General features: G+C 40.5%; 1 protein-coding gene across 1 annotated transcript in view; it reads left to right on the top strand.

Annotated features, from left to right (window-relative positions):
* Nucleotides 1-25061, top strand: part of LOC148355267 (adhesion G protein-coupled receptor D2) — a 169150-nt gene that overhangs the window by 138922 nt on the left and 5167 nt on the right. The window contains exon 21 of the mRNA XM_088350211.1: nt 677-756. Within this exon, the coding sequence (XP_088206337.1) occupies nt 677-756 (80 nt within the window). The remainder of the gene's footprint in view (nt 1-676; nt 757-25061) is intronic.

Below are 25061 nucleotides of genomic sequence, written 5' to 3'. Positions count from 1 at the left end.
AATTGTGAAAATATCTGGAAAATGCTAAGGACCAATGATCACCATCAAACATTAAGGAACTTCAGCTGTTTTGCACGGAAGAATGGGCAGATATATATTTTTCAAAATACGCAAACCTGATGACTTTAAATACCCAAAAAGACTGGCTGTGATCGCAGCAGAACGAGGTTATACAAGATAATAACTCAAAGGCTGCCAATAGTTTTGCAACGCTTACTTTTCAATTTTTATATTTTACCACAATATTAAATGTTGGATACATTTGGTTTCTTTTCACAATCGTGTCTCGCATGTTATTGATTCTTGGAAAATATTTTGAGTTTTGTTTTTTTCATAAATTTGAAGCCTGAAATATGGCAGTATATGAAAAAGTTTTTCATGGATGAATATTTTGGCAAGGCACTATAAATACGAAACACGCATAACCATTTTTTGTGTTATGATCAGGTATTCTGCTTGACATTGGCAGATGGTAACGCTAAAACGAGAGAATTGCATATACTCCAGTCATTGTTGTTATGGGATTGTGTATTTGTCTCTATCGAGTAGTAAGTGTTTGGATGGATAATGGAGACTTTCTAGTTTTTGATTGCTCCAAAAATTATTGTCAACTGGACTGCCTTCAAGCAAAACGTTCGAAACAGTTTTAACTGTGCTCATTTGTTTCTCTCTCCAGCTCAGCTGTCTATTCCTTCTGTACCAAGGGTGTCCATTTCCTCCAGCCAAGGTTTCACCAGCACTCATCTGCGCAAAAAGGTACTTGAACCCACCTCTCCTGCATACATAGCTTTGCCACATGACTGATAACATTTTCCGGTTTGACTTCTTCTGAACTTTAACCGTTACGCTGATTCAGCGTCAAGTGTTATTTGAGAGCTACTAGATGCTCTCCGGTTATAGTCATAAAAGTATGTATGGGAACTGATAAAACTCAAGCAATTTAACAAATCAGGAACTTTTTGATATAATTGCTTCCTTCTCTCTGGTTTATGCACACAGTGCATGCTTATTTCCACGGTGTTTGTTCTCATGTCCCCCTAGTGACCCATTTGAGAACTTCAGTAATAATGTTCTGTTTAACTAATGTTTTTCAAATTTGAAAAAAGGGGAGTTAAGTCTTGGTGCTTTAGGTCCCTTAAAACAATGTCTGGAAGATATATATCTGTCATATATACATATATATATATATATATATATATATATATATATATATATATATATATATATATATATATATATATATATATATATATATATATATATATATATATATATATATATATATATATATATATATATATACTTTTTTTTTTAAGGTGCGCCGCTACTTCGCGAATTTTCACTTTTCGCGGGTGGTTTTGGTCCCCATTAACCGCGATAAATTTAAATGTAAACTCAATATATATATATATATATATATATATATATATATATATATATATATATATATATATATATATATATATATATATATATATATATATATTCTTTTTTTTTTTCTATTTTTTTTTAAGTTAATGTTTGTTTGTTAATGCGGCTTCAAACATGTTTTTTGTTTCTTTTTGGTCTAATATAGCTCTTTCAATATTTTGGTTGCCAACCCTTCTACTATTGTTTCGTCTCACAATTTTGCATTGCATTATTTTCATGATGCAGTCTCCAAGCACTACCTTGTTAATATTTTTCCTATTTTTACTGACATTTTTTTTAAATTCTTATTTTTCTTTTTATTACGTGTTTATCCCTTAGTGCCATGTCTAATGACGTTGCAAACAATGTTCACTGCGATGTTATCAATGACAAAAACAACCATTCAAATTCTTATTTTTGGTGACAGTCAACAGTTGAGATACATTGCGACTTCCCATTCTGACTCCATCTCAACAGTCTCATATTTGTTTGGTTCACATATACAAAATCACGTCACTATCTATCCGTGTCCATTTTAACAATCGACCTTATTGCCCAACCGCTCTGTAACCAAAGCGATGGAGGCCGACTTTACCCTCTGTCCGGCTTTGTTTTTTCTTCTCAGATGTTGGGTGGTCCTTGTCTCTCGCTTTCTCTTCCACTCGATCTCCTTTTCACTCATTGTCAAGTTCACAGCGTCTGTTTCTCTTTGAGCTTCGCGCCATCCCCGCCGCGGCCTGTAACGCGATACTCGGAGTATACACAATTAAGTCCACAGCAGAGGCTATTGGATGGCAGTATAGTCCCGTTTGGCAAAATGTGTGAGTAAACCAGAGGATGGGTTGAGACTGCTGGCAGGTTGTTTGGTCAAGGTTAAATCAATATTGGAGGTTAGCAACATATTTTTGCACTTGGCCTGGTAAGAAAGTTGGTGTCAGTTTTTAGGTTCTGTTGTAAATTATGTCAATGAATGTGTTTTGTTGTTAACTTAATATTCAAGTCATTTGTATTGCTTCAAAAGAAGAAAACGTTTTCATAAAATAACTCCCTCCCTAATAGACATGGGCGGATATCATATTCTGTTAATATCATACTAATAATAAAGTTTGCACAATGGGCTGTTATAGTTATAGCTACAAAATTATCTGAAATATATATTCCTCCAAAAAATCACATTGCCCTCAATCTTTTATTCATATTCACAGTCAAAAATATTTCAGATTTTTAAATAACAGTCTTTTATCATTGTATCTCTTTTGTGAAACTCAATGATATGCTCAAGTTTAGTAGACACTTTAAAAAAGGAGAGAATGCATTAATGAATTTTAAACTAGCAAGGAGAAGAGGAGAGGATTATACAAACAGCCCTCATAATGCAAAAAAACAAAATGTGTTCTAAAGGAAACTACCCTGAGCAAATAATTTGTATTAGAGGTGCAGTGGGTATTATTCAGCCTCTCTTCCAGGTAAAAACTTAATTCATTAAAAAAAAAACATAAGAAAATAAAATGATAAGCAAAACGACATTAGCTTTTGTATAAACAGCCATTTTTAAATACCTATAGTTTGAGAAATTTACATTGATTTTAAATAACATGACGCTCACCTAGAAAAAAACCCTATGAAAAATAATTAGATGAAAAATGGTCACTATAAGTCTCCGTAGTTTGTATTCATCCATGTGATTTTCAGCACTTGTTTCACGCTGCACTACACAATACATCGACATCTAAATGTCAAATAATATACACTTTCCCTTTAAATCTCCCAGGTTACAAAAAGCAGATCCATCTTAAAGGGTGTGAATATTAAAGAGCACCATCGTGTGTTGACCGATAACATGTTTGGCGTTTATTTTGAGTTTGCCAACCACTGGATCTCAGCTCTTTTACACTTTTACTGCATTATAGCTGCAGGAAGGAACATTTTGATTGTATTTGTTAAAAAAAAAAAAAAAAAAGCATAGCTTTTGATAGAAATAAACTGTATTTCTAAACCAGGGGTCAGGCGCAAAAGTGGGTCACGCACTTGTTTTCAGTAGTTTGAGGGCCTTGGCCTGATGAAATAAAGCTAAAAGAAGAAAGAAACGGAGGGTCAATTACACTCCTTAACAGTAGATGGCGATAATGCCCTGCTGGATCTCTTCCTTTCTTTTCAGTCAATTGGCGTCATCTCAAATGTCTCTGAGATATACCACGTCTCATTTTATAGGAATTGTGTTAGTTTTATTTCCTTTTCTGCCCATCATGATGCGTCCCAAATCATAGATAAGGAAAAGAAAAAGTGGAAAACAGTGACAATCCCGATTGAGTGGAAGAAAATCATCGCAAAATACAAAAAATGATGTACCAGTGTCTACCCTTGAAGAATTGCTGGAAGGTACAGTAAATGGTTTCAAAAGGTGTTTGCTTTCTACCATTAAACTAATCTTTGTTTTTTTAGTGAAATGAAATAATTATAGACGTTTAACTACATGTTTTATAAATATGTTGTATGTGGCTATTTTTAAACTGTTTTAGGGGGTCGCTTTTTATGCAATGTAGGGTTATATGCGAGTATATACCCTTTTTTTTTGCCAGTCATTTTGTTTAAAAAAAAAAAGGGAATCAATTCTACTATCTTTGCTTTGAACTGCAAAATCCTTTCATTCAATAAATCTGAGAAGTTAAATATATTTCTAGATTTGAGTCGAGCCTGTAATTAGATTTGATTGGTGGGTCCTGAAGTCAGACCAGTTGAAAACCACTAAACTAGATAATTGCTTCTTTTTTTTACCATACACAGAAATATACAGCAGAAGAGACAATATCATCCAAAGGGGGGATCCGGCCTGTGGGTCGTATGCTTGACAGATTGGACTAAACCAAACAATATTTTTGATTCGGTCCCACCCCGTTTAACCTTACCAGCCTGTTGAATGTTGGAACGTTTTCTTGGGTTGTTCACACGCCATTGGGAGGCCGACAACAGGCCAGCTGGATCCCCCACTTTAAGACGCCCCAAATAAACACACACACGCACACACCAAAGGCCAATGAGTCATTGAGTTATTTAATGGGCGGTGCATGAATGTGCGTGATTGTCAGGAGTGTTTTGGGGGTTTCCTGTTTTGGCCCGTGTGCTTCATGTCCTTCCTGGCAGGGGGGCTGCTGGTGTCATGTCTTCTCTGCGACAGGCGATCCATGCACAACTTTCCCTAGGGTAAACTGACATCATACACATAATAGGACATGATATAATCAGATAATGAGCTCAATGCCAACTGACATTTGATATTGAGACACTTGTCAAAATATCTCCGGCTTTATTTCATTTTCTTTGGGAGGGGGGAAATTTGGCATTCATACCTATTTCGGATTTGAATAGTTTAAATCAGGGGCAGGCAAACATTTTGAGTTATAAGATTTGACAAAATGGCCTTGAGGAAATTGAGTCTACTTTTTATATCTATTCATACAGTGCCTCGGAAAGGTATTCTCAACATATTTTCTAAGAATTATTCTTGAAAATAAACTAAATTTAAATTAGCATTTTCAAGTGCACCTGTGTAACATAAAGTCTCAGTTTAAATGCACCACCTCTGTGACAGGCTCAGAGGTCTGTGAAAGAAGACACTGGAGAACAGACAGTATAATGATGATCAGAGAACACAAAATACAAGGTTCAAAGCAGGAAGAAGATTTTGCACTGTGCGAGGAAAATGTACCAATGCAGAAAGCATACAATTATTGCAAACCTACCAAGACTTGGCCGTACTTCTAAACTTTCAGCCCAAAAAAAAGAGAAATCTAATCAAAGAAGCAACCAAGAGACCCAGGATCACTTTGGATTACCTGCGGGCATACATAGCTGAGGTGGCACAATCTCTGTAAAAGACAATTATTAGTTGTACTCTGCATTAATAGGCCCTTTGTGTAATATTGGCAAGAAAAAAAAGCCCTTTCTGAAAGAATACAATGAAAAGGCCCATTTGGCGTTTGCAAGAAGCCACATGGGAGACACAAATAACATGTAGAAAAAGGTTCTCTGGGTAAATGAGAACAAAATTAAACTTTTGTTGCTGAATACAAAGCATAAGTTTGGCAAAAGAGTAACACTGCACACAACCCTGAAAACACCATCCGCACTATAAAACATGATGGCGCTGGCATCATGCTCTGGGGTTGGGTTTCTTCACTGGGGACTGGAAAGATTGTTGGAAATGGCGGGAAGATGGACGGAGCCAAATACCGGGCGCTGCTGGCAAAAATATGTTGGGAGTCCGCAAGAGACCTGAGAATGGGGCGCAGGTTTACCTTCCAACAGGACAACAATCCTAAACATAAAGCTACAATGGAATAGTTGAAAACTAACAATATAAGGGTGTTAGAATGGCCAAGCTAAAGTCCCAACCTCAATCATATAAAGCATTTGTGGAAAGACCTGAAAGATGCTCTGTACAAACAATAATACCTTTTTACTGAACGGAGGTTTTTGTACCACTAGGAAGCATTAAATATTACACACGGTCACTTTAAGAAACTTGAGCAGTATTCTATATAAATATAAATCTATAGCGCTATACCCAAAACACTTGCAGCTGTGATCACAGCAAAAGGAGGTTGTACAAAATATTAACGCCTAAGGCACCAATATATTTGCAACTTTTGAAATGAAAAGTTGAATACATTTGGTTACTTTTCACATGTTTCACATGTAGTAAAACTGATTTTTTTGATTTATACGTTTGAAGCCTGAATTTAAAAAAACTTCAAAATGTTATTAGGGTTGCAATACTTTTGCCAGGCACTGCACATTATTTGCTTTTAATTTGCCCACCCTTGCTGGAAAAAAACAAACAAAATTAGTGTTAAAAACAGCAATTGCACCACTCAAAGCATGCACTGACTCACGAAAACCAGAACAGTGCATTAAACACTTTAAAAACATTAAACACACACAATCCGTACACACTCGCAGGGGAAGCACCAGTCACGTTTTATTAATCCCAAGCAAGCAGCGGGAATTGATCAATTAGCCGTGCTTAAAGGCGTGCCTCAGCCTGATCAATAGCACTGATCACCAGCCAAAGGTTGTTCATTAGGACTGGCTGTGCACTGTGCTGCATGAGTGGACTCTATTAGCATAGATCAAGCTGGCTGTGAAGAAATGCTATTGCGGGGCCAACAGAGCTTTCAGACTGGATGTCAAATAATGCCACAGTAAATGATAGGACTTGCTCTTTTACAGATGTTATTGATGTGTTTGAATGTGTAGGGGTACGTCTACATAAGAGCTAAACGTATTTCAAAATTGTGTTCGTAACTCGAATTGCCAGTTTTTCCAATATGCAATAATTAAAAATGAAGTGGTTTTCTCCCAAAAAGATTCTAAGTTAACTCGGCTGCCTCCTCTTTTGAATAAACTGTTTTTGGGAGAAAATACACAAACAAAACACATAGAAAAAAAAAACAATAATAACATAAAGATACATAACAAAATAATTACTGAAATAAAAAAATGAGAATATAAATGACAACATTAAAATTGAAATAAATTAATCACACCATTCTTAAAAAAATGAATGGTATTTATGCAAAATATTTAGGTATTACATGATTTATTGATGCATATAAAAGGCGCACCGTATAATAAGGCGGATGGTCAGCTTTTGAAAATAATTTAGGCTTTTAGATGCGCCTTATACTGCTGAAAGTACTGTATATTTCTGTATCTTCCAGAAACCATATATATTTCCATTATAAAACATTTCTGAAAAAGCACCAGGGAGTCATGAGGCAACGGCAAAGAGCCACATGCAACTCTAGACCCGCCTGCTGCTGATCCCCGCATTATGGTAATCATAAAATACTTACATTTTGAATTGAAGTACCATGCGACCAACAATCTGCTTAATAAAATGGAACAAAACCTAATGGTAATTTTATATTCTATATGCAGGACATGAATAGATCTCTCCATTATTATTAATATTTTTTAATTATGCCTTAATGAAATGTGTTCATTTACAAGTTTAGATGTTTGTCACATAATAGGACACTTCATTTTGTCCATGCTGGCTTCAAGCATTTAACCAATTACATTTCAGCTGTGAGTTATTGTTAGGCTCAGAAATGTACACGGAGGCCTTCACAAAAAATTCTAAAGCCTTATCCCATAAAATCTTCGAAAAAGCTGTTGCTGGCTTTGAGAAATCTCACTGGTTTCACAAACTATTAGAAAAGAATAGAATAGAATATGTCTTTATTGTCATTGTTACAACATGGGATATATTGTGACAACGAAATTGGACGTCTCCAGGTCCACATTTTACAGTGAGGATAAGGAAACAAGAAACAAAGAGATAAAGGAACAAAGAACATGTTTTAACTGTCTTTGTTGTAAGGCGGTAATCTACCAAAGCAATCGTGCCAACAGCCAATAAACAAGGACATATGTTGTACTGTTAATTTAATAGTAAAACGTTGGACAACTCTAAAGCCAGCAAGCCTTTGGTAAGCGAGAACAGGTTTTGTCCGCCACTTCCAGCCTAGTGGTAAGATCTTAAGCTTGAGCCCAATCCCGTCCTGACCCGAATTTTGTGCCGAGTGTCTCGCTGCCTTTTTATTGATGCAATGATCCACCCTTCATTGTTCATTCATACAGACTTGTTTGACTTAGATTTTGTTACGCGAGATATGCTTCATTTGTTGTGTGCCCTCACAGAGCCTTTTGCGTCTTCCCCCTCTCCTCTCAGCTATCCGCGTGCCGGCTCCCCTAACGCGGTCGGCTGCATTTGGCGCCGTCGGACCTAGACAATCGGGCGCGCGGTGGCCGCCGGGGTTTCCACCAGAGTCCTCACAAATAATAGGAAATTGTAATTCCAATGGCCGGCTCATACCGTTTTCAGACAACACCTCACAAATTCAGCTCCAGTGAAGGCGTGGGTGTAAACTGCACTGTCTGCCACTGGATTGCTTTTTTTGTTTTTAGATACCTAAAAAACAGCGGATGTTGCTCCATAGTGATATTTATGATCCCCGAATCGGACCGAACCCTCGGGATAGGTCGCAGCTTAAAACACAAAAAATGCCACTGGCAAACTCACCTTTCTCACCATCTCCTTAACCCCGCGGGGGCCTGGGCCCATTGTTTAACTTACACAATCCACAATGAATTAAAAAAAAATGTGCACGCTTTGTTAGTTCACTCTGATGCATAGTGGTGTCACGGAATCTGTCGTTAATGTGCCATCGCCGTGTTTCACATCCTCGGCAGAGCTTCCTCCATCTGTGTGTGTTCGCGTGTGTACGTGTGCTTGCGTGATAGACAAAACTACAAGATTACTGTTCGAGTGCAGCGAAAAAAAGGGAAGGTCGAACCCGTGTATTATTTGTCCTTTACTCTATCCAAACAAAACGAAAACTAATCGCTCACTACTTCGCGTTTCGGTTATTGCTGGTTCCCTGCTCACCAATTTTGAATTAAATTGTCTTTTTTGTCATTGATATCTAAATGTTGTGCATTGTGTTCTGCAGCACACAACATGCATAAAATGTTATCGCGGGCACAGTGATGGGCGTGACTGCCTGTGTGTGCGACTGTGATAGGCTAGTGTATGCTGTTAGTCCGACAGCGGGATAGGAGCACAAATCAATGTGGCCAGCAAAACAAATTTCGAAGCATGGTGACAGCTAGCTGTTAGTGGTTCATTACATTGCAAATAAATTCATCAATTAAATTGGACTCTAAGGAAAGAAATGGTCATCACCAGCGGGTGTTTCATGGATCATTATCAGGTTCGGGGAAGCGACCATGGAGGCATCAGGAGAGGAGGAATTAGCAGTCCGGGTGACTGCAGCTAGGCTAAGTTACAACTCTCACTAGCTATTTCTGCCGAGCCCGTATCTCATCAATCCCAGATCCATTTCCAATGAAATTGATGACCTGAAGCTAAATTCGTGGGAAACTGCATCATTCATAATGGTTGTATTTTAATCATCAGGGAAACCAGGCTGAAGTTTAAGATACCCCATACTAGCATGCAGCTAGCCGGCTGCTCTCTAAATCGCTTGGAGGAATCTGTGTGTCATGCGTTACTTTCCTTTTCCAAACAAAACGGGATATATGAAAAGCGCCCCAAAAAATATTTGTTTCCTCAATAGTCATTCGAAAACATAATTGAATAAATGTATAACAACTTGTAGGGTTTCCTTTATCTTTGTGTTTTAGTGGGTGGATTTAGGATTGAGTGATAGACAAAACTACAAGATTACTGTACGAGTGCAAGGAATGTGTGAAGGGAAAAACAGGGAAGGTCAAATCCTTGTATCATTCGTACTTTTCTTTTTCCAAACAAAACCGGAGCAAAAAAGCATCAAGGTTTCTCAATGATCTTTCCAAAACAGACTAATAAAATGAACAGATAGAAACTTGTCCTGCAATTTCAGATTACTGTAAGTGTATACATGGAAAATGAAGAATGTGCATTTGTTGCGTGGACCAAAAGCACTTAGTGTCAGGACCAGAACAGAAACAGGACCCAATTGCGTTACGTTTCTCATAAGTTTTATTGAAGGAAACAGAAAGGGCTGTGCTGGACGCGGGAGCAAGTTGCTCTCGTATTCGAATTGCACTTCGAACGCGGAAGTGGATCTTCCGTAGCGAGCGATTGAGGTGTCAGGGACGGATAAAACAAGTCGGTAGCCCGGACTGGGAGAGCAATGCGTGATCGGGGTTGTAGGCGAGTCGCAAGCCAGAACGGGAGAGTATACGTAGTCGGGGGACAAAAAGAGATCATAAGCCAGGACGGGAGAATAGACGTGGTCAGTAGCAAAACAGGTCGTAGCTGGGGACGGACGGGAGCAAAAACGGCACAGGTGGGAGTCAGGGTCGAAAAAGGCTTGCCTAGTATTCACTGACAGTCGCAGACGGACTGACAATAGGGCACAGACAGGACTGGGTTCAAATACTGACAGGGAGCCAATCAGAACCCGGGGCAGTTGGCGCCTAATGACCGGGCACAGCTGAGTCACATCAGTAATCATGACACTTAGTGTGGTTTTTCAGTTGCCATACATTGTGATAAGCAAATAAAGCTCATACTGATTTTTTTGATTAAAGCAACTTAAAAATCAACTACGATCCGATGAATGCCATGTCAGTCATACCTTTTAAACTGTTTTGAGGCTTCCCTTTAGTTTGTATTGGTTCTTAGATTGTATAAAAATTCCCAGCGAGGTATTGAAAGATGGGAAGGTGTTGGTAGTAGTTGTAGGATAAAACTTAAGAAACTGTTAAGTGTTTATATCATGAAAAAGTCTTGTACAGGGGTCACCAAGCTTTTTAAAGCTGAGAGCTATCTATTGCATTTCTAAAATAACAACTTATCATGTTATTTCTTGGTTGTTATTATGTTACTAATATGTTATTAACATGTTGTATATATTAGGTGAAAATGGAATCAAACAACCACTAAAAAATGCCAGTGAAAATATCCAATTTCCTTAAAATTCACAATGACTCATCACTGATGAGCTATTTTCAGAACCAGTCTACGATTCAGGTGTTATTAGAATGTTAGCACAGGCACTATGTTGGTTACCGCTGGTTACCCCTGGTCTTGTAAACAATTTAGTTTCTGAGGAATACTGCTTACATTTGGGTTATGTATGGCCATGGAAAACAGAAAAATGAATATGCTCTCATTGCCTGGGAATAGAATGATGTAGATGTTTGAATCCACATTACTCTTTCATGTATACAAATGTGTGCATTGGCAAGCACAATTTTAATCAATACTTTTTTTGGATAACATTTCTAATTAACAGTAAAGAAGAAAAAGAGAAGAGTCTTTGTCATGTATAACAATATAAACATTGTTTGCTACCAGATTATACATGGCACGCAAGGATAAACACGTAAAATACTTAACACTTATGTGGTGAAAGGGTCTCCATCGACCCGTTACAAGATCATAGAATGAAATATCTGATGTATATCAGGGGCGATACATTCACATTACAAAGATAATACGTGGTTATAGATGCATCTAATGTTTGTTGGGATGTAGTGTTAACTGTATTGAGCAATAATCCTTTCTTTTTGGTGGTCAGGACCGCGTTACACCTTGGGTCAAAAACATAACAAAGAGTAGGAGAAAAAAAACATAAAAAGAATGTCAAGATAAGTATGCAAAAATATTTACAAGGTACTGCTTGGAGATGGCAGGAAGTTGTAAGTGCATCATTTAAATAGTGTAACGAAAAATAGTGCATCGTTACAAAAGTGCAATAAAAAGAAGTGCAATGACATTTAGAATGATTAGATTTTCCAATAACTGTCACAGACCAGAAACAGACACAGGACCCAATACGCTCGTTTTCTCAGTTTTTATCAATAAAGAGGGAGAGCAGGGCTTGCTTCCACGATCCGATGTTTGACGGACAAGGGGAGCAGGGGATGCGGAAGTGGCACTTCCGTGTCTAGCGAGGAGGGTCGAAGAGAGGCAAGAATTATAAGTCGTTTGCTGGGACTGGAGAGCAAGGGCGGTGTCAAGTTCAGAAACTAGGTCGGCAACAGGAGGCAGGCAGGTAGCGGGGCAAAACAGATCGTATAATGGGCAGACAGAACGGGGCAGAGTCAGGTCCGGAAACGGGTTGGCATCGAGGATCAGGCAGAGAAAAGCAGGGCAGGAACAGAGTCGGACGTAAGAGCTTGCCGAGCTGGGAGCAACGGTTCGCATAACGATCTGACAGGGATCTCTTGGAAGTCGGGGGTTTAAAAGGAGTTCATCAGCCAATCAGCTCTCCGGGCTTTTGGCGCCAATTAAGCAGTCACAGGTGCTCTGAATCAACAATCATGACAATAACTCCATATAAGTTATGAATATTTATTTTTAAAGTCTAGTGCCCTTGTGGTGGTGATGACCCTGGGGAAGAAACTGTCTCTGAAAAAGGCATGATTTTCAAAGTCCGTTTGTCATGATTTGCCCATTGCCCTCACCTGTGCCCGCTCGTTTGGCTCCAGCTGCTGCTCGTTTCCTGATTGGTTTCCCTCCTATTTAAACTCAGTACTCTCATTCACTCCTAGTCAGTCCGTCAGCAAACCTCCACACTTGCAAGACAAGCAATTTTTGTTTTGTTCCCGACCTGTCCTGTATCCTGTATCCTGATTCTATTTTCTGTATCAATCCCCTATCCAAGCTCCGTTCTCCTACCCGGCTACCCTAACCTGATTCTGTTTCCTGTAACGATCCCTGATCCAAGCTCCGTTCTCCTGTCCCAGCTACCCATATAATGATTCTGTTTCCTGTATCGATCCCTGATCCAAGCTCCGTTCTCCTGTCCCAGCTACCCATATCCTGATTCTGTTTCCTGTTTCGATTCCTGATTCAAGTTCCGTTCTCCTGTTCCAGCTACCTGAATCTTGATTCTGTTTCCTGTTTCTATCCCCTAATATAGCATTGTGTGAAATGTTACGCATTTGGGTCCCCTGCTTGTACCGGTCGTGACATCGTTATTTGATTGATTGTATTGTTTATGCCATTGCATCTATACAGGAACAAAAAAAAACAAAAAAACGATCTAGGCAGCAACTAAAATATCAAAAGTCCGTTAACGCCTGTTCTTTGAGTTTACATTTAAATTTTTTGCACATTATCAGGAAAAAATTGTCTTTTTCTGTTTTGTATTTGTCATTTTGTGTGGAAAAAGGAAACGTAATGATGCACGGATGAGGTCGATGTGTGCCTGTGTGCCCGCGTGTGTTTTTGCACATAGGAAGGGAGTTGGTCACAAACATAACAGGGCAGATGGGAAAAGATCATCCTACTTTTTACCAAAGCTTGATCTCCAATACTCCCAAAACAATTTACCAGCCAGTATGTTGTGCTTAAATGCTTATAAACGTCAGATAAAGCTGACTTAAATGACAAAGATATAAATACTAAAACTCTCAAAATGCCCCATTAGGACATATGGGAGAAGAATGACATTTCCGCACGCTTTCGTAGGTGGGAGTGGGAGGTATGGATGGACAGATGACCACCACATCCACCTACACTGAGAGAGGATGTCTCTATCAGAGCACAACAGGAAAGAGACAGGGAGAAAACAAGAGTTTTTTCGGACATAAAATCGTTTCCTTTTTGGTCTATCTCCTATTTCCATCCTCCATCCTCACGCCTTCCCCTTTAGCATGCTTAAAGCAGCCTTTTAGGGCACACCACAATTGATTAAGCGTCTTGATCTAGGCGCAGGACTGTGCATCTTCTTTTGCTTGTTATTGATCCGGTAAAACTGGGATGCCTGAGCTTACTTAATTCACCTTTTTTAGGCAAGCTCCTGAAATGGACGAGTTGAGCTGTACCCTTTCTAGCTTGGATGAACTCAATACACAATACTTTTTATCGTCATGCAACCACTAGATCTCTGTGCTCCTCTCACACTCACAAACATGCATACGAATCCGATTGTTAGTGAGGACTAGCTCCACCCGCCACCCTGTTCTTTTGCAAACATTTGCTGCTTTCATTATCATCAAAGAGCAAAAGCAATTATTTTTATCATGTTTTGCCTTTTTAATGTGACAGGTAAAATCAATTGCTTCCTCATAGAGCACAAACCCCTTCACTGTTTTGAACATGAAGCCAGTAACAAATGGACTACAATTTGAACTTTTGTACAATTAAAGACGTTTACTTTTAAGCTCCACATTGCGTTATTTAAAGAAAAGAAAAAACTGAAAAATATGACTTCCTTCCCGTAGGCGACTTCCTGTTTATGTCAGAATGCAGGTCAGGAGGGCCGGACAGTGGTCTCAGTCTCAATCATTCTCCCCATCCCGTAAATTCCTTACCTCTGTTCATTTTTCCTGGGGGTCAGCAAGAGATGGCTATAGAACCACATGCGCCTCTTTGGTGCCCCCTAGTGGCACCCTGGTGCTTTTACAAAAATCTTTGATAATGGAAAATAAGATGGTTTCAGTAGGAAGAAAAACATGCCACATTATCCTTAACATTGTCCAATGTATATAGATAATGTCTAACTTTGTCGTGCCGTGGATATTACAACTACGCCTTCAGCTCCATACTGAATTGTTGATGTGGTGTTCGCGAATGGACCGGCGCTTTGAAGTGAAATTTATCTGTGGGTGGGGGAGATGTGATTTTGCTGCCTACTCCTCGCCGCGGACCTGGTTATCAGGTCCGGCGGTGGCCTCGCACCCATAACGCGGTCCCGTCAGGGGAGCTCAGACTTAGCGACTCAGGGAGTGTCGGGGTGTTTTTTACTCCAAGGGCCCCCCTCCCCAATCTTTTGTATTAAAATCCTAGTTGAAAAAGACCCATAAGGGAGGCATAATTTGAAGAAAAAAAAAAGGCAGCAAAGCAAAAGATCAGCCAGACCGAACCATGATTGACATTTTAGCCCAGACTGGCTGGAAGTCGGATCTGGTCTGGTCAGAATTGGGTTCGGGCATAAGATCTTACCTCTACGCTGAAAGTGTTAACAAAACCCCCCACCCGCTGTACTTTCCCAAGACAAAATTGTGCCCTTATTACTCTAGTGGTTAAGGGATCCAACCAACCAACCAACCAACCAACCAACCCATTAACCATCTAACCAACCAACCAACCAACCAACCAACCAAACAACCAAACACCCAACCAACCAACAAGTGCTTAGAGACTGGCTTAAATTGTAACAATAGTGCAATAGAAAGTAGTGCAATAACATTTAGCAGCAACAACAACCAAAACAATCCCAATAACTAGCAAACTTTATATTTTCACAGTTCTGTGTACTTGTTTAGGGTGTTGAGCCTGTTTGTTCTGGTTTTAAGAGATCTTTGGTCTGTAACAGAGATACATGTTAAAGATGTGGTGGCAAACACTTCTAAATGAGTTATTATTCTGATCATAGCAGAACTAGAATTTCACATTCCAAATTCCAGGTGACTCTGAAGATGCCATGCACTTGCACATGACCAACTGATCGAAACAAACAGATGCTAAAAGGCTGCAACCTGCCATTATTCCCTGAGGCCCTAGCTCATGATTTTCATAGCCATGCAAAAGTCTGTGATGTTACCATGTTTATAGCCGACTTTGGTAAAGGACCTTTCTTCTGTCAAGTCCTCCATGGCTGGCAGAATGTGTTGACGTCCCATGAGACACGGCGCAGACTAAATAATCACAGTTAAAGTTCCAGGAGCAGCTGTTGGCATCTGAAACCCTGCCAGCAGTCAGTTGGACTATGAAAGACACAAGGAGGACTCAAAGTAGACCGAAGGATGAAAGCACTATTTAAGCATTTTTTGGCTTTTACAACAGAATAAGATTTGCACACACTTCAATACACACTTTACATGGAGACTAACACAATATCATAGATGAATCATTTCTTCATGTCTTCATCTTTGGAATTAAGTGCAACACATATTTTTCAGATGATGCGCCTTTGTGTGACCGAATTGTGGAACCGCAATGAAAAATTACTAAAGGAAGATGTTTGCTCTAAAGCATAAAGCCAATGAATCATCAATGAACACTGAAAATAATGGATGTTGAATTTATTTAATTATGGTCACACAAACCAAGGTGAGTTAGGTGCAGACATATTTTATGTCCGATGATGTGTTGAGAAAAAGAAAACATTGCTTTATATATCTTTTATTCACTGTAAACTGAAGTTAGGTAATTTCAGCTTGATTTTACCAAGTGGATAAACGAAAAAATACCCATTTCAATTCAATATTTTTCTTTTAGCAGAGCTATTCTGGGCAGAACAGATTAGTTTCGAGGGAAGGGCAAATAGAGAAGGGAAGGGGACGGTGGAGGGCGGTCCTGTACAGTGATGTCACTCTTGTAATCGCAGGTTTTTTATTTTTTATTTTTCGGCGAAGCATGAAAATGGTGAAAGACCTGTTTCAGGTTTAGCCCTGACTTAAAACGTTTATTCGAGCACTTTTAAGAAATGTAGTTGCTTGCACGCGCATCCTGAATGAGCTAACTGAGGCTGCAATCATGACTTCAATCCAGGAGATGGTGGCAGAGAGTTACACAATTCCAACTTCTGTACAGGTTTTTTAATAAGCTTTTCCATGGCAGTGTGGAAATGAAATAGCATAAGGAAAAATAACTAAAAACAATTGCTAGGCAAAAGTAAGAATGCACACAGTGCTGTGAAAACCTCATATTCATGTACCCCATATTTCTTATTTCTGTGTTTTTTCCATATTTGTCACTCAAAAAGGTTTCAGATAATACAACTATTTTTATTATCAAGCAAACGCAGCTCAAGGAAATACAAAAGGCAGTTTTGAAATGTTGATTCCATTTATAAAAGCCCTATGTAAAAAATAGTAATTGGCCCCCGAAACTAATAGACAGAAATCAAATGTTTACTATAATTGGTAATGAGTCTTTCACAACGCTTTTCCCAATCTGCCATATTGGATCGTTTTTATAACTAGTTATAACTAATATGGTATTAAACAAAACATCAGAACATAGTGGAAACATTTTTATACAACATAGACTATTGTTTCTTTGCTCAAATAGATTCATTCATAAATGTTTACTGTACATGTTTATTCCATTTTTTACTATCAGATGCCTGTTAATAAGGTTGCATGGGATGCCGGTTGGTTACTTTTGCTATTATGCCTCACTGCTGTTTGTTATATTGACTCCAGGTGTAAACAAAACCATAACTCCAGGTCACGCCACTAAACCTTGCTCCAACCTTAAACCTAGTTCTAACTCGGGTGGCATTAACTCGTCTTGGGATCAAGATGTTGCAGGTTCGATTCCCGGCTTCTCTGTGTTATATGTCGAAGTGTCCTTGGGCAGGACACTGAATCCCTAATGCCCCCCAGTAAACAGGTGGGCGTGTTGCATGGCTGGCTGACTGTGAGAGTGTGTGTGTGTGTGTGTGTGTGTGTGTGTGTGTGTGTGTGTGTGTGTGTGTGTGTGTGTGTGTGTGTGCATGGGTAAGTGTGTAGCACATTGTAAAGCGCTTTGGGATTATTGTCACCACCGGCCAATATTGTTGCTCTTCTTTTCCTTTTTTTAACTTTGGATAAGAAATAAAGGGTTCAAGGGAGTGTTCTTACAAGAGATTTGGAATTTGGCATGGCACGAGTTTTTTTGATACGGTCATCTCTGGTTCTCCTTATAAGTTTAAATTCCCTTGATGTCTTCTCTCCTGATTTGGTGTGTCTACAAAACTATTAACTTATCAGTAGCATTACATTGAAATAATGCATTTACAATTTTACTCACCATATTTTATGATCTATAAGGTTTACCTGCAGATTTTTGGCAATTGTTTTACGTGTGCCTCACAATTCCGAAAATAGAGTACATGTTTTCCACATATGGCCGGTCTTCCTTATTTTACTTTACAGGGGCAAAATGAAAAATAAGCAGCCATGTCGTGCACACACCCAAGTGAAAACCAGCTTTACATGGTTTGTACTGACGTTAAGGCTAGAACTCGTTTTTTGTTTTTTTGTTTTTTTAAATAATGGCATGTTTATATTACCAGGAAGTCTGTTTAGATAAATGAAATGACTGTAAGACCGAATCCTGGCTTTGCAGTATTGCTTTGCACCTTTTTCTCTTTCAAACTGTCCTTGAACTGTTTGGCCCCATCACATATCAACAATTGTATCGCATCACCATTTGTGAAGAGATTTGCATCCTTAGTGTGCATGCATAAAAAACATTCAGAATACTGTTTAACGATATTCAGTCAGTGTCATCAACTTTGTACCAATGTAACGAATAATTGCATAATAACCTACCAACAACTCACAGTAATACATACAAAAAAGACATTGTGTGTATTTCTTGCTAGAACCATGGATCCATGTCACCACTGATTTCCATCAGTATAACTGATTGGCCTCTTTTGTTGGTAGCACAGTGGTACCTTTTTGTACGAGCACCTATACACATAAGAATGTGGATACATGAGTTTTAAAAAGAAAAATATCTTGCTTGTTTAATGAAAGAAAATCTAGTTCAGGAGCCGTTCCAAAGAATAACACGAGACACCGTTTACAGACATCAGCTCGGTCTAATTTGCGTATGGATCTCCGCCATCAGGCACCTGATTCCGCATCCTGAGGTACACCTGTTGAGTATTTGTATTCCGCTGCATGTTCATTCGGATTGCGTCTCTTCAAAAACATTTTTTAGAATCTCCTTTTTTAAAACTTAGCAATGAGTTTCAGAGAGGGCTGTCATGATTACCCAAGTGGAGCCACCTGGGGTAATCATGTGGCGCGCTGGAATGTGCTTCCTGATTGGTTAATGCTCCCTTTTTAAACGCGTTACGCGGAGAACTCTTTGTCGGAGGATTACTTTTTACCCCGTTTGACTCGCTTGATTTTCCTGTGTATTTTTGACTTGTTTACCTGATTCTGCCTGCCTCCGATCCGACCTGCTTCCGTTCCACGCTACGATCTTCTCTCAAGTCCCGGTAAACTCGACCTGCTTCCGTCCCACGCTACGATTGGCTACGTGTCCCGAAGTTGTCTTCACGGCGTTGCTGCTGACGTTCGACGGTCATCGCGTTTCCCGCTAACCCTTACGTTTCCCAAATAAAAGACTTGTAACGAACGCTCTGGGGTCCCCTGCTCTGTTCTGGTCCTTCCTGACAGAATCCTCCGACCAGAATGGACCCCGCGTTCGTACATTTGCCCCCTGACCACTATGAAAGCCTGAATCAGCAGCGCAATTCCCCTTCAGAATGTGCAGTTCGGCAAGTCCTTTCCGACGTAGCAAAATTGGCTAAGGCACCTCCGGCCGTATGACTGCGCAATGACTCCCATGCCTGCCTGTTCGACTCCCATGCCTGCCTGTTCGACTCCCATGCCTGCCTGTTCGACTCCCATGCCTGCCTGTTCGACTTCGACTCCGCTGCCTGCCCGCCCTGAGTCCGACTCTTCTGAATCTGCCCGCCCTGAGTCCGACTCTTCTGAATCTGCCCGCCCTGAGTCCGACTCTTCTGAATCTGCCCGCCCTAAGTCCGACTCTTCTGAATCTGCCCGCCCTGAGTCCGACTCTTCTGAATCTGCCCGCCCTGAGTCCGACTCTTCTGAATCTGCCCGCCCTGAGTCCGAGTCTTCTGAACCTGCCCGCCCTGAGTCCGAGTCTTCTGAACATGTCCGCCCTGAGTCTGAGTCTTCTGAACATGCCCGCCCTGAGTCCGACTCTTCTGAGTTGACTCTCCTGATTTTCCTGTGTTACCCTGTGACGTGCCGTGGGTTTATTTTATTTTTTTCTGGGGAACTTCTGGAGCCGTTCCTTGAGGGGGGGGGTTCTGTCATGATTACCCAAGTGGAGCCACCTGGGGTAATCATGTGGCGCGCTGGAATGTGCTTCCTGATTGGTTAATGCTCCCTTTTTAAACGCGTTACGCGGAGAACTCTTTGTCGGAGGATTACTTTTTACCCCGTTTGACTCGCTTGATTTCCCTGTGTATTTTTGACTTGTTTACCTGATTCTGCCTGCCTCCGATCCGACCTGCTTCCGTTCCACGCTACGATCTTCTCTCAAGTCCCGTTAAACTCGACCTGCTTCCGTCCCACGCTACGATTGGCTACGTGTCCCGAAGTTGTCTTCACGGCGTTGCTGCTGACGTTCGACGGTCATCGCGTTTCCCGCTAACCCTTACGTTTCCCAAATAAAAGACTTGTAACGAACGCTGTGGGGTCCCCTGCTCTGTTCTGGTCCTTCCTGACAAGGGCAATGGTAAAATATATGAGAAAAAAAGGAGAACGATAACAGTTGAAACGAAGCATGGTGTTCGTGTGACTGACCATCTCAAGTTGTACAATCGGGTAGCAGCGAGTGCCGATTACAAAGCCGCGGAACAATTTACCCAGCTTTTCGTTGCAAAAATTCCGGAGGGAGGATATATTCCTAATGCAAAAAAACAGTGTAGAGGAGGAGGAACCAGAGAAGCTGCCATCTACATAGGATATTTGATTTCTGTTACATTTTGAAGAGGAGTCAGAGTGAATTTCCCTGAAAGTTTCATCTTTAAAGACCAGTGGAAAGTGATAGCGTTGCAAGTGCAGGGAACAGGGCAAGAAAGTGATGACTGAAAACTGAAACAGGCAAAAATAAATGGAAATTGTGCAGTAAAATGTTTGAGTGTGTTTATTTTTCTTTTAGGTTACAGTTACAAGTGTACAGTAAGTGCTTGCATATAATTAAAAGACGTGCGCTGTGACTCATCTCACAGCCCCCCCCTACTCCTACATCCTTACACATATATTACGGCGACTCTGATTATAATCGCTTTTTTTCTTCAATTATATTATATTATCCATCCGTTATTTGCACTGCCTATTCTCAGTAGAGCCCATCCCAGCTATGTTCGGGAAGTGGGCAGGAGACACCCTCAACTGGTTGCCAGCCAATCACAGGGCACACAGAGACAGACAACTCGCTCGCTCATTCACACCTAGGGACAATTTGGACCGGCCATTTAACCTGACATGCGTGATTTTGGGATGTGGGAGGAAACTGGAGTGCCTGGAGGAAACCCACAAAAGCACGGGGAAAACATGCAAACTCCACACAGGAAGGTTTGATCTCACGACCTCAGAACTGTGCCGTAAACGCGCTAACACTGCACTGCTGTGCTGCCCTGATATGATCTTATTCATCTTATTACTGTATTTCTTATATTAATTTACTATTTGATTGGGAAGATGTTTTATAGCTATTGAAGGTTTTGGGAGGTCAGGAGCAGGTCTATTCATTTTTAAATATTGGATGTAGGGAAAAATTCCATGTTACCAAGAACAAGATCCGGGAATTATTTAAGTTCATATATGTGGGTAGCACTATATAGTACGTGCCACGTTCTGTATGCAAAAAAGACAATAGCTCTTTCAGTCTTAATGTGATGTCAAACTCAACCTGAAGACATGCAGTTACGTAGCTGGTAAAAAAATGATCCCGCGTATAGCAGTGTGATGGCCGCCGCTCCCGTGTGTTGATTACTTGGCACTGCAGCAGCAGGTCAAACGGATCAAGGATGCCGGTGCTCTGATGGGACTTCAAATGTTTTCGGGTTTTATGAGAGGCTATCTGAGGTCGTCTTGTATCTCCAATCCTTTCTGATGATTTTCTTTTTGTTCTTTTTATTTTCCTCACTCACTGTGTCCATTCATTTTGGAATGAAAACACTTGGTGTGACCTCAGTTATTGTTCAACACAGTTTCAAGGAGGAGACGAGTTATTTTATCACAGGTCACTTCAGTTCTTAGCCGATTTGTTTTTGATCAAGTATCAGAACAGAATCAAACATGATTGTGTTCAAAAACCGAAACCCAAAAAAGTATATCTGTAACACGAATACAAGCATTCTTCTCGCCGTTTACAAATAATCTGCTCATGAGGTAGTTCATGGTAATATATTCAATACTTTTGATTAGGTTTTTTTTTTTAGTTTTTTTTTAAGGTAGCGCTGGAAAAATTGTTTTAAATATATATACATCCATCCATCCATCCTCTTTCGCTTACCCGGAGTGGGTTGCGGGGGCAGCAGCCTTAAAATGGAAGCCCAGACGTCCTTATCCCCAGCCACCTCCTCCAGCTCATCTGACGGGATCCCGAGGCGTTCCCAGGTCAGCCGAGAGACATAGTCTCTCCAGCGTGTCCTGGGTCGCCCCCGGGGCCTCCTGCCAGTGGGACATGCCCGGAACATCTTCCAAGGGGGTTGCCTGGAGGCATCCTCATCAGATGCCCGAGCCACCTCAACTGGCTCCTCTCAATGCGGAGGAGCAGTGGCTCTACACAGAGTCCCTCCCGGATGACTGAGCTTCTCACCTTACCTCTAAAGGAATACCCAGACACCCTGCGGAAGAAACTAATTTCGGCCACTTGTATCCGTGATCGTGTTCGTGTTGTAGCTCCAGATCATTTATTCATGGTTTGGGGATCTGGCGTTTCCGAAATACAGGCTCCACAGGGATAGCTTGCGAGAGTTGTCAGCTTAGCTGTCGCACTAGGCCGGACCTGCAGCCTTGCTATTGCTTTCTCTCCCCATGCCGCCTCAGACGATTCCCACGCTCCTCTCACTTTCCTCCGAGTCTAAATTAAATGATGAATTTATTTTCAATGTAGCAAGATGCTAAAAGCTAGCAGCCGCCTTTCTTCCCATTTTGTTATGTTTGATCGTGCAAGCCCACCCTGCTGTTTGACTGACAGCATAAACAAGCCAATCACAGTTACGCCCAGCCATTACACGCACAAACAATCTACCCTGTGCGGCTCTTACTCTGTGCTCTCTCCTACCACAATAAACCATATGTTGATAATAATGACGATAAAAACAATTCAATGAAAACCGCTTGATAGAGTGAACCAGCGATAACCGAAGCACAAAGTAGCGAGGGGTGTCTGTATTATTTTTCCGTTATTTTTCTAGAAAAACAAGTTTGCATATATAGTAAAACTTTCAGAACGGATTAGAAATATGGTAAAATACAAAATAAAATAACAATTACGTACCAGAATAATTTACCTTCAATCCTGAGGCACAAATCTTTATTTGTCCGATGATTATGGCCCGTGATCACATTTTTGCTGGCCTGCGACCTTTGTCTTAAATTTAATAATATGCGGCCTGCCAGTAATGATGACCGAAAATACATTTGTTCTGAAAAAACAAATCACCATTTCACCAGATGATGGAAGTAGCCCTTTGGCCACCATGCCCTTGGCTTACCGTGAGCCATAAAGTAAAGTAAAGTTCATTGTGAGGTCCGCCGTTTCCAGGACAAGTGGACATTGCAATATTTTTTCACCGAAATCCAAAACAACTGTGTCTGCCTTATTTGCCAAGACACCGTGAAACAGAATTAATTTTTTCACATTTTTGATGGACAGTGTACCTCGAAAATCTTTGAGGAAAAGTGTGCCTTTGCTCATTAACAGTTGATAAACACTTTTAGGGTATCGGTCATAGAAATAGTGGTGTGAAACATCCTTTTTATACATGTCACTGTCATAGAACTCCATACATCCATCATTTTTTGCACGGCTTATCATCAGTTGGGTCGCGGGGGTGCTGGAGTTCATCCCTGCTATCTTCAGGCAGTAGGCAGGGGACACACTGAACTGGTTGCAGGGCACACGGACATAAAAATCACATGCTCATTCCCGCCTAGGGACAATTTGGACCGGCCAATTAACCTGATATGCATGTGTTTGGAATCTGGAAGGAAACCGCAGTGCCCGAAGGAAACCCACGCAAGCACGGGGAGAACATGCAAACTCCGCACAGGAGGATCCGATCCCATGACCTCAGAACTGTGCCGCGGACGCTCTAACCACTCATTTGGCGTGCCGCCCGTCATAGAACTAATTCATGAAATGATCATTTTGTTCAAAACCGTGTGAGTGATTAGCAAAATGTTGACTTAAATAAATTCCAGTTGTCGTATTTTTGCAGACAGAACATAACTCGATCTTCACTTTTTTATTTATTTATCTATGTACTTTTTTCAGTGGAGGAAAAGGTCAAGATTGTATCTGCAGTCAGGCATTCACCTTGGCCACTTAACTAAACTCTGGCAAGATTAGGCCTTTGTGTCCTGCTTGCCGTATGTGCCGGGGTTAATTTTTTCCACAATAGAGCCGTGCAAACACGGGAGTGAGCGCACCCTCAAAGTGTATGTAGGCGCATTTTATTTGTGTGTGCGTGCACACACAAAGCGTGCATGTGTTTGTTTTTCAAAGACATGGCTGCAACCGTTTTAACAGAGCAACTCCTATTGAATTAGATGTTCTAAACCCCTCTGTGCTTGCTAAATGGATTTCTGGAGTGGCTGTAGTTGGAGACTTTCAATCGGATGCAACCTTGGGCCCTTTTTTTTCATGAGCTCTGTCGGATTTAAGTGGCAGTATAACATGAGCGCTGAATGTGTGCTCCTTATTTTTTGAAATCGAAAAATCTCTAAAGCCCCAGCTCTCCCCCAATTGTGAAGGCAATTAATGGAATGCTGGCAGCGAGGTTCAGGTGCTTAAAGCTTGTACTTGCCCCCCCATCTCCATCACTCTCCTTTTAATTACTCATAAAGGATAATCATGAGAAAAGAAGCATCATAATGCTGCAGGCTTCCTCTTTATGCAAAACGATGTATAATGCATGTTTTGAATTGAAACGGAGGCGGCCTTCGAACTCTTCCATTTCCAAATCTTTGTGTAGTTGTTTCGTGGGCTGAGGTGATGCTTTTGTGACACAAAGGTGAGTTTTCCGCAAACAATGCACACCGTCTAAAGTTTGGCCGTCAGGTCAGCAAATGTAACATTTTTTACTCGTGATTCAAAAGTCGGCTAATTGCGTCTCTGAAGACTTCAATTTATTGAGCAGATATTAGTTGTGATCTAAACACGGCATTATGATTATACCTGTGTTTAATTCATTCAATGCCAGACGTTTCTCTTATACAGGAAGACAATTTATGCCGTTTTTGAAGGCCTAAAATGTAATTCTGTAGCTGTATAATGTTTCTAGTTTTTAACCATTGTTTAGTAAACAACAGTTGGACATTCTAAATGTCTTGAAGAAAACCGTGAAATGATGCATTTCAGAACTTTTACTCAGGTGCTTTTATTCATTTGTGTTACCTCCGATACCTCT

Source organism: Urocampus carinirostris, chromosome 12 (assembly GCF_059441175.1).
Source record: "Urocampus carinirostris isolate Australia breed hairy pipefish chromosome 12, RoL_Ucar_1.0, whole genome shotgun sequence".
NCBI lineage: Eukaryota > Metazoa > Chordata > Actinopteri > Syngnathiformes > Syngnathidae > Urocampus > Urocampus carinirostris.
The sequence above is the reverse complement of the archived record's forward strand: the minus strand, read 5'-3'. Positions and strand labels throughout refer to the sequence as shown.